Genomic DNA, 18,487 nt, shown 5'->3' on the forward strand with positions numbered 1-18,487 from the left:
TGGGCTCTGGTTACAGAGGTTGCCACAAAGTCACCCCAGGGAGAGACGGGAAGCTGTGGCTTCTACACGTTATACCACCTGGACGATGGAACAGAGCTGGTTAAACTATCTAGACCTACATATCCTCCAGTGGTTCCTGGGGCTTGGAGGCTCAGAAACTTCCCTGAGTAGCTTCCGGCATGTTTCAAAGGCCTGTGATCAGGGCGCAGAGCGCACCTCTTCCATGACAACTGTCGGGGGCAGGATGTCCTTCCTACTATTTCTTGAAGGTCTACCATGTGCTAGGCATGTCCTAACAACACTATGAAGTAAACCTTTTATTTTTCGCCTTTTAGGAGCAAAGTGTGGCTCAGATGTGCTATGGGGTCTGCCCCAGGCCACACAGGATATGGGTGTTGAGGATGGGACTGGAATCTGGATTTGGGGAGGACTCCAGGTCCGGGGTTCCTCCCCACCCAGCTCTGCTGTCAGAAAAACCCAATGAGTCCTGGGGTCTCATTTCACAAGAGCCTGCTGAGCAGACTAGCTTGAGGGCTCCAGACGGTGCCGGACCTGCCCACTGCCCACCAAGCCTACCACAGGAGCGCCATGTAGTGCCGGGCATCAACCGGGTTGCAGAAGATGTGCCCTTCCAGGGCGGGCATGGGCTCCCGGAGCCAGAGAAAGAGGGTGTCGCTGGTGCCCAGGCTGACCTGGGAAGAAATGGGCAGAGATGAGGCACCTCTTTGCCCAGCTCTGCCGGCCCTGACCCCCATCATTTCACTCCTCATGCTGCAGACCTCAGATTAAATGCCACTTCCTCAGAGAAACCTCTTCTGACCCTCCCACACCAGATTTAGGCTCTCATGGAAACTGTGGGCCGATTTTCTAGAACTTACTACCACTGCATCTAACTAATGGTTTGGGCGACACATGGTTCCCAAATGAGTTTCCCACAAGACCCAGAAGGGTACAGGTTATGTTTTCTTTATTCATCCGGGGAGCTCACAGTCTTCCGGCCCAGTGTGTGACCCTTCTGCCACTGTACCTACTAGTACTGGCCGTTGTCAAGGGGACCTGCCTACCCAGCAAAGGCCATGACCTTCTAGGAGAGGCGATATGAATAGGTCCTGGGGCCTGGGTCTTCTTATCCCTCCCTCAGCTGCCTTTTGGGACCGGCAAACCCTCTAACAGGCAGCGAAGATGCTGCTGGGGCCCTCGTCCCCCAGGGCAGAAAGAGCTGGCTTTGCCTGTGGGTGTGAGAAGTCACCTTACCGCAATGTCACCTTCCTCCAGCCTCATGCCTGCCAGTGACGCTGAGAATGGGAGGGGAGCCTCTGGTTAGCTGAAGGTCACACAGAACCACAAAGCAAACCACAGTCACCCCCAGGTGGGACCCAGCCCCAAACCTCCCGCCCCAAGCTACATGCTAGGGTAGAGGCAGGAACAGGGTGAGCTGAGGGCTCAGAGTGGCCCAAGGGAAGGTCCCAGGGGTCAAAGGGTAGAGCCCCTGTGGTCAGGGCCTCTGATGTGAGTGGGGAAGCCTTTTCTAAAAGGGTCCAAACTCCCCACCATCAGGTGCTCCCAAGAGTGCAGAGAACCAAGGAGGCCAAGTCAAGACACCAGAATACACATGGCAAAGAAAGACAAAGGTGAGGCAGGAGTGTAAAGGGGGCAGAATGTAAAGGGCAGGGTCCATCCCCCTGAGACACGAGGCCCAGAACAGCAACCTGCATCTGCCTGGCTCACGATATGCTCTGGAACTGACAGAAGGTCTGGCATGGACCGGGGGCTCACTAAATGTTGGGTGACGGACTGAACAAGTGAAAGGAAAAGGAGAAACGTAGGAGGGACAGGTGTCCTCCATCACTGCTGCCATGTGTGTCAGAGCCTTGGACCAAGGAACCCTACCTCGGAGAACTTAGCCTGTAGGGACTAGGGACAGGACAGGGTGTGCGTGTCAACACGGCCTGCATTGCCCAAGCACTGAAAGCCCCGCCACCTCCACCGTAAGGGACTAGGGAATAAATGGGGGACAACTGGGCCCGGGGCAACTGTTAAAATGATGCTGCACAAAAACATTGCCGGGTTAGTTAAGACAAAATACGTTTACTCGTGGGCACAGAAAGAAAAGTGGAAGGACAGCCATCAAAATTTTAACTGCGGGTATCTCTGGGTTAAGAGGTTATGGGTGATTTTTACATCCTTCTTTGGTTTGTCAGTATTTAACAATTTTTTTTTTCTGCAGTGAAGAGGTATCCCTTGTGAGTAAGAAAAAGAGCATGAGCCTTGGTTAGTCTGCTTGCTTGTTATTGCTGTTGTTTTAGGGAACGAGCAACTGCATTATTTAAAACAGCAACACACTCAAGGTCAGACTTCGGGAGGGACCGACTGAGGGCTACCTGCCTGGTATCTCCAACATTCAGCCTGAAACGGAGGTCCAAGAGGAAGGATTGGAAAACTGCTTCTTTGTCATTCCTGCTCAAACATGCCCAGAAGCTCACTTCAGTGGTTAAAAAGGCCCATTCTTCCCCCTGACATTCTTCTAGTTGACAGAGGAGGTACAAGAATATACATTGGCTAATGAAACTCAATCAAGTTATTTCATTCCGAAAGGAAATAGACATGGCCTGCAAAAGTGTAGAACTTTCCTAAGTTGGTGCTCCTACACCAACCGTTCTTCTTTGAGGGAGGCTGGACCTCCCAGCTTTGAGGGCGGATGGGAACTGGGGCCTGAGAGTCCCCTGGGAGCCTAGGGCACCAGAATCCACACACTGCAGGCTGCAGCTGCCTCTCAACCCAGGGGACAGAGCATGGGACTCCATGCCTTGCCACTGTGGAAATCCGGACACTGTCCACTGGCCTCCACCTCCCCTCCACCTTCGGACCAGGAGCACTGGGATCCCTTCTCCAAAACCTGCTCTGATTGGTTCTGTGCTTTGCCAACAGGGAAATCGCTCAGGGATAGGAAAGGCCCTTGTCTGGCTCCTGGGGTTCCCTCCAGATGCCAGAGCCAAGGCTGTCCCAGGAGGGAGGGGTCACAGCCAGGACACTGATGCGGCCACAAGTGTGGCGGGGACATGCTTGCTGTGCCCTTGGCCCCAGAGCAGACAGGCGGAAGCAGACCGAGGAACTCCATGAGTGTTATTCTTAGTGATGGCTGTAATAATAGTAGCGACTTCAGGGCTTTTTCCTGATCACAAAAATATATAGAGACACTGCAGAAAATACGAAATCTAATAATAATACTAATAATGTAACTATCGCTATTAAGAATGAATTTCAACAAGGACCATCCGCTCTATTCTAAGGCATACAACTCTACCCCTAGACATGTGTGTCTCTCTCTATTTACTTATTTTGGATGCCAATGTCCTGTCGTCTGCACAGCCAACAGGAGGAAAGTACATGGAGGCTGGTGGGTATTGAAACAGGGAGGAGGGCTGAAGGCAGAAAACAACTGAAAAGAAATATATTTAAAAGGAGAGCAAAACAGAAGAAATAGAGAGTCATGTTCCCTGACCATGGAGAGAAACAGGAGAGGCTCGAAGCAAGTCAGCCTCCTTAGGACGGCAGACCCCTGCCCCACCCGTGCAGCAGCCGGGTCTTCTGCCACGGACTTGACACTCACCTCCTTAGAGCAGGAGCTGAGAATGCTGATTTGGGGTAGAGGTGCCAGAAAAAACAGAGGACACTCCGTTAAATTTGAATTTCAGAGAGACATACTTTGGGCCATACTTACACTAAAAAATCTTTATGTGAAATTCAAATATTGCGTGTGATACAATTATCATACTAATTATTCATCGTTCCTCTGAAATTCAAGGCACACTGGGTGTCCTGTACCTGTGTGTGCATTTGCCTGGCACCCTAGTTTGGTGGCTCCTTACTTAGGAAAAGGGCTGCAGGGTGGGGCTGAGGGGGTTGCAGTCTGGTGGCCCAGTGTGGCCACCAGGCCTTTCTTCAGAGACCGGATGACCCCTCCGGGAGCGGCTGGGGAAGGGACAAGGTGTTTGGATGAGGAATAATTCATACCCACAGATCAAATGACAGGAAGGAGACCCAAAACCATGTTCTAGAGGAAGCGCTGGAGGAACTGAGCTGTTTAGCTTGGAACAGAACAGACAGTTAGGGAGGGGTGGGCATGACCGCCTTCCTTAACCGCTGATCATTCTCACCTGCAGGGGCAGCCCTCAGCTGCTCCAGAGGGCAGAGTCAGAGCCAAGGTGGGGCAGGTACAAGGAGTCAGATTTCAGGCCAGCAGTGTGGCCGGTGGCCAGGGAGGAAGGGGCCTGCCACAGAAGGGTTTCCAGAGGCCGGACTGGCATTCTCAAATGTCCAGCATGGACCAAGTCAGACTACTTGGAGAGTGAAATCCTCCAAGGTACTCACCAGGGTTGTCCCCAGTGAAGGCCACCACTTTGCATCCTGGAGAAAATCCATAGCGCTGGACATAGTAGGAAGAAATGGCTCCCTGAAGAGGAAAAGCAAACACACCCTACTGAGGCAAATCTGACCTACTCCGCATAGCCCTCCGAGCCTCAGGTCACAAGAACGCTACAAGCTCCAGGTCACTGGGCCTGCACTCCCATCAGTCCCTGTCGTAAAGCAGGGATTTCCCTCCCGTTCACAAAAAGCTGGAGGAGCCCAGCACAGGCTTGCAACCACAAATATTAGGGCATACCACTGCCTTGACCACCACTGGATTTTGAGAGGCAGCTGGAACAAACCAATCCCCAACTTGTACTTGTTTTGCAAGCTCCAAAGTCTGAGACAGCATTAGTGGGAAATAAATAACAAGGCGCCTGGGTGGCTCAGTTGGTTAATCGTGTGCTTTTGGCTCAGGTCATGACGTCAGGGTCCTGGGATCGAGCCCGATGTCGGGCTCCCTGCTCAGCAGGGAGTCTGCTTCTCCCTCTCCCTCTGCTCTTCCCTGCCGCTCATGCTCTCTCTCTCTCATGCTCTCTCTAATACGTAAATAAAATTAATTAAAAATAAATAACAAGAGGACACACAGTAAGCAAATTCCTGGAAGAACATAATGCCTCACACCCTTGCTCTATCAGCCCAGCGATCCGATTAAGAAAAACCAAACATGCAAGTGCACAGGTCAACTTTCTAAAGAAAATAAACCAAAAATGGCGGGAGGGGGGGACAGGGAACACCCTTGGGAAGCATGGCCCCCAGGGCTCCTCCCAGGGCATCTGTGGGACCAGACAGCAGGGACACCTCTGGACAGACCCATAGTCTTTAGAGAGCATAGCTGTAAAAGAAAAACACTTTTTCCCCCCTTCCCCTGACTTTATCTCAGTTCCAAATGTTTAAAAAATGATGGGCTATCCTGGTATATGGAAAGAAAATTTTGCTCCTTCCAGGAAAATTTCAGATCTACATCAGAATAAGCCATCTCCTGGGAGAGAAGTGTCTTGGCCCGGTTTGCCTCAGGAAACAGAGCCTGAGTCAGGGTTCGTATGCAGGTGGCTTATTTGGTGAAGCGATCCCAGGAAACGAGAGGAGAACTGGGGAGGAGGGAGAGCCCACCCAAAGGTACACTGTCAAGCTGGTACTCGCTGTGGGCAATGTCTGAGGAGCTGTGTGTGAAGGATCTGGGGGCTGTCCACCTGGGGATGGGACGGGGAGCAGCTCTCCACAGGCCCCTACTGGTGAAGGGTGTCCTGTGGGGTATGAACTCCCCGGACCTCCAGGTCTGCAGAGCACAAACATGGAGTCACAGAAGCCCCGGGCAGAAAGTGAGAGAAATGAGATACAGCGGGGCAGGGTGCGGCCAGGTAACACCCGCGTGAAGCCACAGCTGCTGGCAAAATAGATGGGTTAGGAGGCTGCGAGCCAGGGCTGGAGAAGCGTCCAATACCCTATATCCCAAATACCTTCCTGCGGAAAATGAGAAAGCTATCTGGGCACTACCTGCGGAAGAAGGGATCATGGGAAACATGGATCTGGCTTGTTTTCCCCCATCTCATGGGCACATAGGTTACAAATGAAAATACACTTTTCAGAATCGGTTCTTTTCCATTCCTCGAGCTGCTAGTCTGTGCATGGGCTCCCTCTTGGAGGCATGTGTTCCTGGCCTAAGGCAAACAAAGCCAGTTGCCGTGGACCCCACACTGCTCTCCATCTCACACAAAACCAGAAGCTGTGCATGGAATACCGATCCCAGAGGCTTGGCCGTTTCCTGTTTGCCCTTCCTTATTCTTTCCGCCGGGCTTCAGCGGGCCTGGGTCCTGAACTGTCCCCTTCCAAGGCAGGGGACACCCCTCCCTAAGCTCTGTGCATCGGAGTCGATCTCAGAAAAGTGGCTGGGACTCGGAACAGGCAACACGAGTGGGCCTCAGGGACCTTCTCCTTCTTCCCACCAACACGCAGAACCACCTAGAATTCTCGCTCTACTGAGTGTGTGGCAAGTGCTCCCACCAAAGGGCCCCTGAGGGCAAGGCCCCAGTCTCCCTCTACTCCATTCTCCCCACAGAACAGCAAAGAACGCAGTTAACTGGGGGACACCCGTGTCTATTCTGAATGGGGGTGCCGCGCTAACGGGTAAATGTTCTTCACCGCAGTATTTTGCCTTTATGCTATGGAGTTGAGTTCTTTATATATTTTGGATACTAATTCCTCGTCACGTATATGATTTTTAAATATTTTCTCCCATTCCATGGGTTGCCTTTTTGTTTTATTGATGGTTTTCCTTGCTGTGCAGAAGCTTTTAAGCTTGATGAGGTTCAGCTTGTTGATTTCTGCTTTTCTTGCCTTTGCTTTTGGTGTCAAATCCAAAATATCATCACCAGCCCCTGTTTTCTTCTAGGCATTTTATGGTTTCAGGTCTTACATTCGAGGCTTTAAATCATTTTCGGTTAATTTTTGTGCATTGTGCAAGATAGGGGTCCAATTTCATTCTTTTTCATGTGGCTACCCTAAATGTTTTTAATATTACCCTTGGGACCAGGCACTATCTTAAATACTTTATTTTATTGTTTTTAAAAAAAGTTTTTTAAGATTTTATTTTTAAGTAATCTCTACACCCAGTGTGGGGCTCAAACTCACAACCCCGAGATCAAGAGAGGCATGCTCTAACTGAGCTAGGCCAGGTGCCCCTATCTTAAGCACTTTAAATGCATCAACTCATTTATTCTGCACAACGGCCTGAAGACTGAGAAAGTACCGTTGTTCCCACTGTTTCAGGAACGACGGAAATGATGGGGAAACGGAGGCACAGATTAAAGTCACAGAGCCAGTGAGTGGCCAACGCAGAGTTCCAGCCCAGGAAACCTGGGGCCAGAGCCTGCGTTCTCCCCAGCCCGTTCATATTTCTTTCTGTTTTCTCCAGATTGCCTGTTTCAAGCTTCAGAGGTGGTTCCTAGCCCTAGAAGGTCAACATTCTGTGTCTTTTTTCCTAACGTGTGCAATCACCCACCACTTATGCCTTCCACTTTTCTTCCTGTTCTAATAAATTTCTACTGGAATTTTCCAAAGTCCCCCTACCCCACACCTCACCGCCACGAGGCAATCATCTGTACGTGCATCTGAGTACCCACTAAATGCAAGGCACCGATCCAGATGTTTCTGGCTTTGATTTACGTCAAACACTTCTCTTATGCCAGCCTGAAAATCCTGTGTGTGTAAATAAATGAACGAGGGTGACTCTGTGTGTGTGTGTGTGTGTGTGTGTGTGTGTGTTCTGCACTGCTGCCCCAGTAGCTGCCAGCTCTGAAACGAGCCACGTCACCCGCCAGGGGACCTACCACCACGGAGCACGACGGTACGGGTGAGCCCAGCTTCTCCTCTAAATGAGGCGCACAGGCGCCAAGGCAAACCTGCGACCAGACTTTGTCCTGGATCTGCAACAAATTCATTCCAGAACCTAAGGAATGAAGGAAACAAGAAATAAACATCTTTGAAAAGGAGCTGTTCTGGACAGGCACCAATCTGGAGGAAAGCCGATCGATCTCTTGCAGCAAACTCGTACCTGGAGCTCTTTCCCAACGGAATGAATACAGTGTGCCTGGGTCATTATGCAACTAGAGAGGCCGGGAGCCAGAGGTCAGTGGGACCCTTGGAAACACATGGCCCCACCCCCCCTCCAAATATTCCTCACGTTAGCCTGGGAATCCGCCGTCCTAAGACCCGACACTACACCGACGAGGAACTGTTCTTCGTGCCCCCCGGGTTCCAGGTGTCTGCTTAGAAGCAGCCCCGTGCTGATGTGGGTCGGCCCTCAGGCTTCCCCAAGCACATGAACGGTTCAAGGAAATCACTGAGATCAGCTCACAAAGCCGGCCTGTAAACATTCTACGTCGCCCAAGGCTTTCCTGAGGACGGCAAAGGGGAGAGAAGCCAGAGCATAGGAGGAGGGCTCTGCTCTTCCTCCACCACTGGGCGCAAGTGGAGGTGGACAGCCGTGGGCTAGGACGCTGATGGCGTCATGCACCCAAGTGAGGAGGTGAGATCACTGGTAAACCAGGGCGTGACTTCTCAGGTGAGTGAGGAGAGCGGAGCAGAGGGCCTGGCCCAGGCTGTAGAACCCAAACTTCGGAACGCCTATGGGAGCAGGGCTGCAGCGTTCCCCAGCCGCACTGAACACCCCTGGCGTGGGTGTGGTGAATGCGGGTGGCCGCCGGCTACTCCAGGTTTAGGGTTCTGCAGGCCTGACTGGGGCAGCGCTACCTGTGGGAATCCTTTCTTCTCCAGATTGTAAGTGAAGCTTGGGGACCACCGCTTAGTCGCCTTACTTTCTCTCCCTAAACGCTAGAACGATATGTGGCCTACGACAGCCCTCGGACAACTCCAGACGGATTCCCTGGAGGCTCTGAGCATTCCGAGACTCTCCAGAAGCCACGCACATAGGTCTGCACTCTGCTCCCTCTGCCGTTCGCAGACCGTGTAGCCTGGCCTCATGCAAAGTGTCTTCGGCAACCTCTTCCCAACTCTCCTTCCTCACCGGCATCACCTGCATTAACTTTTGGCAAGGCGTTGACTCCAGAAACTCACCGCTCCTTTGAGTTCCCCCAATGTGAACAAAACTTCAAGAAACAACTCCTTGTGGCAGCCAGGCTCCAAGATGGCGCATGCTCATCCCTGAGCCCTGGTGTTCACACCTAGTGAGCTCCCTGCCTTCCTGTACCTGGGTAGGTCTGTGCGACGAGTAGGGTGGGCCAGAGGGATAGCATGTCACTTCCAAGGTTAAGGTGTAAAAGATTCTGCGGCTTCTGCTTGGCCGCCCTCTCCTCTCATCCCTCATTCAGGGACTCCAGTGTCATTGGTGTCCTATGGGAGGCCCACATGGTGAGGAAGCGAGGCCTCTGGCTAACAGGTCTGGGGCCCTGGAAGTGGATCCTCCAGCCCCAGTCAAGCCTTTCAATGGCTGGTCCTGGTTGCCAGCTTGAATGCCATCTCCTGAGAGCTCCTGAGCCAGCACCACCCAGCTCAGCTGCTCCCAGATTACACCTGCAGAAATTCGGTGAGATAATAAACACTTGTGGTCGGGGCGCCTGGATGGCTCAGTCAGTTAAGCATCTGCCTACAGCTCAGGTCATGATCTCAGGGTCCTGGGATCGAGCCCCACATCAGGCTACCTGCTCAGTGGGGAGTCTGCTTCTCCCTCTGCCCTTCCCCCTACTCGTGCTTGCTCTCTCTCAAGTAAATAAATAAAATATTTTAAAAAAAAGTTCCTAATCTGCTAAGCAGTGCATTAGACTTAAAAAAACAAACAAAAACACTTGTGGTCTTCAGCTGCTAAGCACTGGGGTCATTCATCACACAGCGAAAGATAACTAATGCACTCCCTTCATAGCAAAAGACAATAGGGCTAAAAGTCTAGCACCCACCCCGGTGGATGGGGCCCACACCGCCCGCAGGAGCACATGTCCACATGCCCACCGAATAGGCACACCCTCGGGGGACTCTGAAGGCTTACCATCACTGTAGTCGATAGGGGAGTAAGACCCAAGGAATAGGGAAGCAGCAAAACTACTGACCAAAGAAATTCTCTGTGAAAGAAAGAAACGCAGTGAGATAGGTTTCATTTCCAGAACCGACTGAATGCTCTTGAGTTTTAAACTGGGGAGGGAAGCAGGAACATTGAGCAAGATGCCCCAGGAATGGCGGGGACTGAGTATCGGACACTAGAGCGTTTGAGTATCTGGAATACCAAGAACTGAGGCTCCGAGAGAGCCCCTCACTCTGCAGTTTCTGATGGGCCAGAAAACTATCAAGTCCAGCAAAGAGAAAGAGCAACCAGGCCCACGAGAAAGCCGTGCTTAGGGAAGTGGCTTTTCTGCCCGGCATCCAGGGAGTGTGGTGCCTGATTTCCTTCCTTCGTTTCTGCGGTCTTTATATCTAGTCACGAGGGAAGTGGGATGTGTGGCCACAGGATTCAGAACCAACAAAGACACTCTCGGGGGTTCAGAATAGGTGTGAGTGAAAGTTGGCCCCTCAGAAGCCACAGACCCCAGGCATGAGCTGGAGGAATTGATAATGGATTTCAAATGTCCCCTTGAGCATCCGTGCTTCCACACGGGCAACATGGGCCCTTGGACCACTGCAGAGAATGCCAACACTTCTTGTCCCCCTTCAGGCCGCCTTTGTTCCATACACAGAATGTGGAGAGGATTTTTCATCGCTGCCCTGCCCCCCCCCCCAATCTACGCGGCTAATGCTGCAGAATAATCTGGCACCTTGAGTTGTCACATAATAAATGGGATGTTGTTAACTCCCAAGATAAAAAAGGCACTTTGGTTTAACGTGCGTTGATCATTTTCTAATTATTCAGAGATGAAGATCACCAGCCAAGGTGTGGAGCTGCTTCCCAGGCGGCATTAAGTGCTGGCTTGCAGCAGCTGTGGATCGAGGAATGAATCTGAGCTCCTGGGACACAGGCTCTGGTTGGAAGGGCCACAGATGGGGACACATGTGTCCAGCTTTCCCCATTTCCAAAGAAAACATGGAGCCCACACCAATCAAGCCCCTGGTAGCCATCCTGCACTAACCATGCAGGAAACTGAGGGGACAGACACTAAAGGGCACCCAGATCTCCTACTCAGGTGGCCCCAGGAAGACACCAGTCCCCATGGCACCCACCCTGCCCTTGACCTCTGCCTCTGACCTCCGCCCAGCCTGGTCAGGAGAGGCCCTGACTTCTCTTTCACATGATTCCATTCTCTCCCTCCTCTCTGGAAATGGCCTGACAGTGAGAAATAAGCAAACTGAATATGTACCATTTCTAATGTCTGCTAATCAGTGTTTTTGGCCAATGCATACGGGATGTATTTATGCTTAAGCTAAGTATTATAAAAGACATTCAACTGTGACTTAAATAAAATAGGAGCATTTAACCAACCTCTGTGTGTGAGTAGGCCTCAGGATTCTGCTGGTAGATCTTTGCAATTTGGTTTCCTGTAAAACGCTGGAGAAAGAGTGCAAATTCTTAAAAACCCAAATCCTATGTGCAATGATCACCTCCAGAAAGTGAGGTCACCATAGCATGCTCTGGATATGAGTTAGTGTCATGAAAGCTTTACAAAGGCCTCAAATTTAGAAATGTTTGCTGAACACCCTTTGCGACTAAGCCTTTCTCCTCACCCCACACAGTGACTGTGCCAACCAAGGGCACCTGCGCAGGAGACACAGGCATGTTCCCCACCCCTCCCCATTCTTTTTATGTCAGGTAGCCCAAGTAGGGTCACATGACCCAAGCCGGGCCAATCACAGCCAGTCCTGGAACAGTGGCTGAAGCCTGCAGGAAAGACGCATTTTTTTTTTTTTAAACTTTTCCAGGAGCTGCTCCAAGTACATCGACTCTCTTCAGCTTCAAGACTGCTGGAAGCGTAAGTGCTATTTTTATCCCCAGGTTAGATGCTGAAGTGGAGGTGCCATCATCACCCCGCACAGCCGTGTTCACACCGTGGCTCCCTGCTGGGCAACAGGAGGCCTGCCCTTGCTTGTGGGCAGCAGAGGGAGGAAGGACAGCCTTGAGCAGAACCAGGGGCCAGAGGGCCCAATCCTGGCTCTGCGGGGGCGACACCCACAGCGCCTCATGTGATCCCCACTGGGGCAGCTCACCTGCTGCATCCTCCCAGACACCCAGAGACAAGGGACCAGAGCCAGCAACAGGACCTTCCTCCCGGGGCCAACCCTAGCCCCCAACCCCTGGCGGGTGCTGCACACCTCATAAGCACGGGAGCCGGTGAGGCCGCTGAGAGCCTGCGCCCCGCCCACAGCGGCCTCCAGCTGGCGGCACTGGGCTGTGGTGCTGGAGTCCATCCACACGGGGCTGTCCCTGATGGAGAAACAGGCCTGAAAAGGAGGAACAAAGGCACAGGCTTGAACTCTGCCTGCTGACTCTGGGAGGTACCCTGGCACAGGCGGTTCCATGGCCAGTCACAGCAGGGGTGGGTACCTCCTCCCTGGATGTGACCTTGGAAGACCCGCGGGCAAGCCCTTCCCGCCCAAACCTCAGCCTGGCTCAGCAGTGTCTCTCCCCAGAAAGCCCAGGGTAGAAGGTTCTGGACACCTGAGCACCACAGGCAACACTAGAGATGAGCAGGGGAGGGCTAGAGCTGCAGCAAAGTGCAGTTTCCCAGGGGCATTTGGAGCGGGGAAACATGGAGAAGACAGGGCCTGCTTCCCAGCACCACCAGGAGGTATCGTGGCCCAAAGGGAGATCTCTGAGGGGGAAACTAGCCAGAGCCATGCCTGGCAGGAAGGGACCCGTGACGAGGGCTGTTAGCACCCGACCCTCTGTCCAGACACAGCTATGTCCAGCGAGAAGCAGGGTAGACCATGGTCACCACACTACTGCCTGAGCCAAGTTCCTATACCCTTGACAAATGCACAAAAGCCCCAGACTTCAGGGCCTGCAGGGGCTTGGGCCCTTCTCCACACCGTTACCTGCAGCTGCTTATGCAACAGGAGGTCTGGTGACAGGCTTGTCAGCACCCCGCTGGCCCCAGTCTTCCAGTATACACTTCCATGTTGCTGTCAAGGGAAAACCCAAGCACATGTTCACATGGCCACACACTGGGCTCACCTCCCGGAGACACAGGAAGACTCCAGACCACACCCCAAAGAACTGGCTCCAGGCCTGCCCCTGCCACTTCTTACTCACAGAACTCATTCCCTTTCTGAGACTTGGTTTTCATCTCTAGAAAATGAGAACTCTGTCCTGTCTACCTCAAAACTTTAGGAAGGGTCCGAGAAAGAATTAGTGGTTTGGACTTTGGTATCCTTGTAAAACTGTACTTAAATATATTGCTCATAATATTACCTGAAATTCATTCCTTTATTCAGTTAGCCGTTCATTCATTCGACAACCATTTATTGAGCACCTAGACCACGGCGGGCAATGGAACAGATGAATAGAATAGTACTGTCCCTATTCTCTACAATACTGTAGTTGAGTCAGGGAGAAGACACAAACACACAATTACAAAACCCTATGCATGTGCAGTGGCAGGGGAGTGGGGACACAGCGGAGGGGCACTGAACGAGCTGGTAGAAGGGGACATGATTAGCAGGAAAGGAGCCAGAGCTGAGTGCATGGGTGCTCCACAAGGAGAGCAAGCACAGCTGAGAGAGGCTGGCAGGTGCGGGGAGCGGTGGCATTCTACAGAGTGGGCTGAGTCTCGGGCAGGACGGAGGTGGTGGGGCCTAGAGGGGGAGGTGGCAGCCTGGACACCAGGAGCTGGACATCCATGCTCAGGACGTGGGGGGCTTATCTTGGAGGTATGGGAACTCTGGATTAGCGGGGGAGTAACATGGCTAGGGCTGAATGTATGAAAGGGTTTGGGGGAGTCATGGAGAAGGTATATGGGAGGCAGGGAGGCCCAAGTAGAGGCCCAGAGAAAAATCACAGATATTCAGGCTGGGGCAAAAGAGGCAGGATTGGAGAAGAGGCAGTAGATTCAAGAGTCATGTAACAAATCAACAGGAGACGGGGACCCCTTGGACGTGGGGTCAAGATGAGTTGTAAGAGAGAGCACTCAGTCTAGCACATGGTAAGTTGGAGGTGTTCTCGGGACACCTGGCATGGGATCAGGGGATGCCCAGGAGGGAGAGAGTATCCCAGCCTGGGGCTCAGATGAGCGAGGTGGAAGAGATCCCCCAGGGAATCTGTTTAACAAGGACAGGAGCATTAAATTCCTGTTAGGTTGGGGGGTTGGGGAGAAGAGGTGGCTTCAGAAAAATTAGTAAGCTTTGTGTAAGGAGGATGTGAAAGCAGGCTAATCCACCATGGAGCAAAGTGATTCGGAGGATAAGACTCAGCTTGGGTCCTGACTCCTCCTCCAGGCAGCTGTGTGACCTTGGGTAAGTGACATCAGTGCCTCAGTGTCCCCATGTAAATGGCAATGGTACTAAAGGCAGTAGCTAAAACTTAAACGAAGTGGTTATGCACTGTGTATTTACATGGCAGGCCAGGGGACAGAGCCAGGCAGCAGACACAGAATTCCCGTACTAAACGCACCCTGACATAATATATAAAATCATCATAATGATTAGGTCAAACAGTATACATAAGGGGCGCCTAGGTGGCTCAGTGGGTTAAGCAGCAGACTCTTGGTTTCAGCTCAGGTCATGATCTCAGGGTTGTGAGCCCCACGTCGGGCTCTGCACAGGGCGCGGAGTCTGCCTGAGATTCTCTCTCTCTCTGCCCCTCCCCCTGTTCGTACGTGCTCTCTCTCTCTCTCTTTCTAAAAAGAAAAAAAAACAGTATAGGTGAAACGCCTGGCACTGCACCTGGCCTGCCCCAAGTGCTCAGTCAGTGTGTTTTGTTATTATTTTTACTAATATTGCTACTACTAAACTGCTATCATTAGGAGTATAATTTCTGACTGCTTCTACTTCCAGGAAACAGAAAAGCAATGTTAGTGCTCCCAGGCCGCATCATAAGTGCACGTCAAATGCTTCCTCCACCCCGTTAGAGGACCTCTCTCTGGTTCCTCCTTACCCAGTGCTCTGTATAATGCTTCACGCTACCAGCCGCCTCAGATCCTTCAGCAAGGAGGCAAGCTCTACGTTCTCCAAGGCAGAAGAGCGGCAGGGGTCCTTACCAACCGCGGAATGTGTGCGGCGGCTCTCAGAAAGCAGCATTCCCTCCAGGGGAGCCCCGCACCCCTGCCCAACGGCCGCCCCACACACCACAGGGAGGCTGCCGCAGACCAACCTGGCCCGCCCCAGATAGGGCGAGAACTTGAGAGAAGTCGAAGCCCGAAGCCTTCATCCTCTCCAAGATGATATCCAGAGCCTGAGAAGACAAAGAGCCCACCATGATGGTCCCAAACCACTAAGTCATGCAAACCCATGGGCCTCAGCACTGAAACGCTTACCATGACCCCGGAGATGCGAAAGAGCCGATGGCTTGGGATATATAAGCACTGGAATAATTCATTAAAGTAGGCACCAATCACAGAAAAAGATGAACCATGGTAAAAAACATTTAAATAAATGGAATCAGAAACCACTCGTCCCTCAAATTCTGCTTCTCCAATTTGGGACTTCCAAGCACTCAGGAAGAGCAAAAACAAGGAGGATCAAATCGTGGTTTCTTTCATTTGCATTTTCTACCCACTGGACTGCTGGTGTGACTCCACTGCAGCAGAGAAGTGAAGAGCACAGGAGACGGCCCCCCTCGGAGAGGGGACCAGGCCTAGACTCCGTGTGTCCAGGAGCACCAGGCTGAAGGAGTAGGTGGAGATGGTGGCCATCTGTCCCCATCCCCATTCCACCCTCCACCATCTGGGTGCAATTTTCTTTCTTGGAAGACCCCAAGTGTGGGATAGACGGAGCAGCCCAGCAGAGCCTGACGCCCCCCTAAGATTTCAGGGCAGGAATTAGAGATTCACGCCAGGCTGCGTTTCCCTTGAGGGCAGAGCAGCCACTGGAGCTCTGACCTGACTCCACCGTCCCCGCTCTGTGCTGGGAGGGCTCCTCTCGCAGCCCTGGCTGTGGCTGCCGGCTCAGCCCTCCGCGCCAAACCTCGAGCAGGGAGTGGGGCACAGCTGGAAGGGGGACTGGCAAAGCTAGAACAGGTCCAATCCTGGGGGACTGCTCACGATTAGAAATCATGTGACTCCACTCCCACGCATGGCTCTCTATGCACTGCTCATCACCCCAAGGCTCCAACCTATCCGAAGCCCCTGACATTATCGCTGGGACCTCTAGATACCGACTCTTGCCTGTCACCCCCACTGTCCCTTGGTCTGCCTCAGCCCTAGGAAGTACATTCCAGTTGGCCTGTCTGGTGGAAAGCTGTCCTTTACCTCAGTCCTCCAGTATGAGTCAGGGTCAAGTTGATTTAAAAAAAAATTTTTTTTTTTAATTACACTTGTTATCTTTACAGAAAGAATTTAGGAGAGGGAATTGCTTAACCAGGTATTGGAGGACTGACCCGCTTTGGCAGACACACTAAGCACTGCCTTTGGCTGGCTTCCAGTTTCAGGGTCTCCGGACCCCCGAGGCCGACACAGCCCTGTCCTGCTGGTCTGTAGTGGTCATACCCCTGGTCCCGTGGCTCCATGGGTCACTCATATTTGGCAACAGGCATCTTCCTTTCTTGTCGGTCCTAAGCAGGCAGGCCTGGCTTGGGGTCCATCTGAGCCTGAACACTGAGAAGCCAGGGCTGTGTCTGGGTCTCAGGGTACAAGGGTGGCCACGAAGCCTCCGCAGACTGTTTGGCAAAGGTTTGGGAAAGGCGGTATTCTCAAGACGGTTACAGGGCCTACAAGTGCTCTGGCACCAGACCTGCAAGCCCTTTCCACGTCCTCTCTGCTTGGCTGAGGCTGCGTCTAGCTCGAGGAGCCAGGCTGACCTCCATTTCCCAATGAGGACCTGGTCTCAACAGAGGGTCAGGGATCCTTGTGCTTACCTGGACCCACATCAGGACAGGAGAGGTCACTGTCAGCCCGTCCTCGTGAACGTGAACTCCACCCTGAGTCCTACAAGGAGAACAAGACAGAGTGCTGGACAGGGCTTTGGGCGGGGGCCTGGTGGGGAAAGACCCCGGATCCCTCCAGTGGAAGGAGAAATGCCCCTTCCCCAACCTCGGTGGGAACTCTAAATTGAACAAGACTGAACAGTGCTGGCAAGAATGGAAAGAAAAGTCCTGGAAATTGCTCAGGGGTGACAACTCTCAGAAAACACCAGCAAAAACAAGCCTTCTAAATATGAGGGGCTCACCCTGGAAGGCAGGCATGGTGTCACTTGGTGCTGTGGCCGTGAGGGAACTAGGGGGTGCAGGGTTGGATTAAAACCTTCCCAAGCCCACTGGGTGTGGAGAGGTAGAAGGAATGTGCTGCACAGAGGTTCTGTGTCTGCAGGAAAAGTTCTTCGCTATCAGACCAGGCAGTCCTTGCACTGAAAGCCTGGAAAGTTGCCTGGACCCTCTCCCTACCCTCGCCCCCCTATACGGCCCTTGTGCAAATAACTGATTTGACAAAACCCAACCCTTTCAATGATAAGTTTATCTTTATTTTTAAAGATTTTATTTATTTACTTGAGAGAGAAAAAGAGCACAGAGGGAGAGGGAGAAGCTGAGCAGGGAGCCCGACACAGGGCCTGACCCGAGGACCCTGAGATCATGACCTGAGCTGAAGGCAGTCGCTGAACTGCCTGAGCCTCCCAGGAGCTCCTCAATGACGAGTTTAAACAACAACAACAGGGCGCCTGGGTGGCTCAGTCGGTTAAGCACCTGCCTTCGGCTCAGGTCATGATCCCAGGGTCCTGGGATGGAGCCCGGGGAGTCCCTGCTCTTCTCCCTTTGCCTCTCCCCCCACTCATTCTCTCAATCTCTCTCTCAAATAAATAAATAAAATCTTTAAAAAACAAACAAACAAACAAACAACCAGGCTCAGAATCCATAGCAAGATACTGTGAGATAATCATGTGCTCCAGACATTCTATTCCTAATTATCCAGCCAAGGGAAATGAAAGTTTAAGTTCATAGACAGGTTTGTACACGAGTTTCCACAGCAGCCTTCTTTGTAACAATAGAAAATGGGAGTCAACTCAGGTGTCCCTAAGCCAGTGAATGGATAAATTGTGGTGTGTGTGTGCGTGTGTGTGTGTGGTGGAGTACTACACAACAACAACAACAACAACAATAATAATAAAGTGAACTGTAGATACAACCACCAACAGAGATGAATCTCCAATGATCATGCTGAGTGAAGGAAGCCAGGCAGAAAAGAGTCCGTAGGACATGATGCTGTATATATAGCGCAAATCCACCTGTTGTGAAAAGGCAGGTCAGTGGTTTCCTAAGTCCAGCGGGGAATGCAAAGGGACACAAAGAGTCTTCTCGGAGCCACGTACAGTCTGAATCTCAATTTTGGTGGTACTTTCCCGGCTATAGGTCTGCTTCTATCAAAATGCACTGAATTGTACATTTTAATGGATGTCCTTTTTATTTTTTTTTAAAGATTTTATTTATTTATTTGACAGATAGAGACAGCCAGCGAGAGAGGGAACTCAAGCAGGGGGAGTGGGAGAGGAAGAAGCAGGC

At 52.0% G+C, this 18,487-nt stretch overlaps 1 protein-coding gene across 3 annotated transcripts in view; it reads right to left on the minus strand.

Annotated features, from left to right (window-relative positions):
• The window catches only part of XYLB (xylulokinase), a 49,608-nt gene that overhangs the window by 19,976 nt on the left and 11,145 nt on the right, over window positions 1-18,487 (minus strand). For 2 of the 3 annotated variants that reach the window (XM_040636949.1, XM_040636948.1), the window contains exons 3-12: window positions 16,853-16,922; window positions 15,152-15,232; window positions 12,880-12,966; window positions 12,157-12,285; window positions 11,330-11,395; window positions 9,908-9,980; window positions 7,737-7,855; window positions 4,372-4,453; window positions 1,255-1,295; window positions 577-692 (exon numbers count right to left, since the gene is read on the minus strand). In XM_040636949.1, the coding sequence (XP_040492883.1) occupies window positions 577-692; window positions 1,255-1,295; window positions 4,372-4,453; window positions 7,737-7,855; window positions 9,908-9,980; window positions 11,330-11,395; window positions 12,157-12,285; window positions 12,880-12,966; window positions 15,152-15,232; window positions 16,853-16,922 (864 nt within the window). Of the gene's footprint in view, window positions 1-576; window positions 693-1,254; window positions 1,296-4,371; window positions 4,454-7,736; window positions 7,856-9,907; window positions 9,981-11,329; window positions 11,396-12,156; window positions 12,286-12,879; window positions 12,967-15,151; window positions 15,233-16,852; window positions 16,923-18,487 lie in introns of those variants that run through there. The other variant, XM_040636950.1, reaches the window with a different exon arrangement.

Source organism: Ursus maritimus, unplaced genomic scaffold (genome assembly GCF_017311325.1).
Source record: "Ursus maritimus isolate PB19 unplaced genomic scaffold, ASM1731132v1 scaffold_20, whole genome shotgun sequence".
Lineage (NCBI taxonomy): Eukaryota > Metazoa > Chordata > Mammalia > Carnivora > Ursidae > Ursus > Ursus maritimus.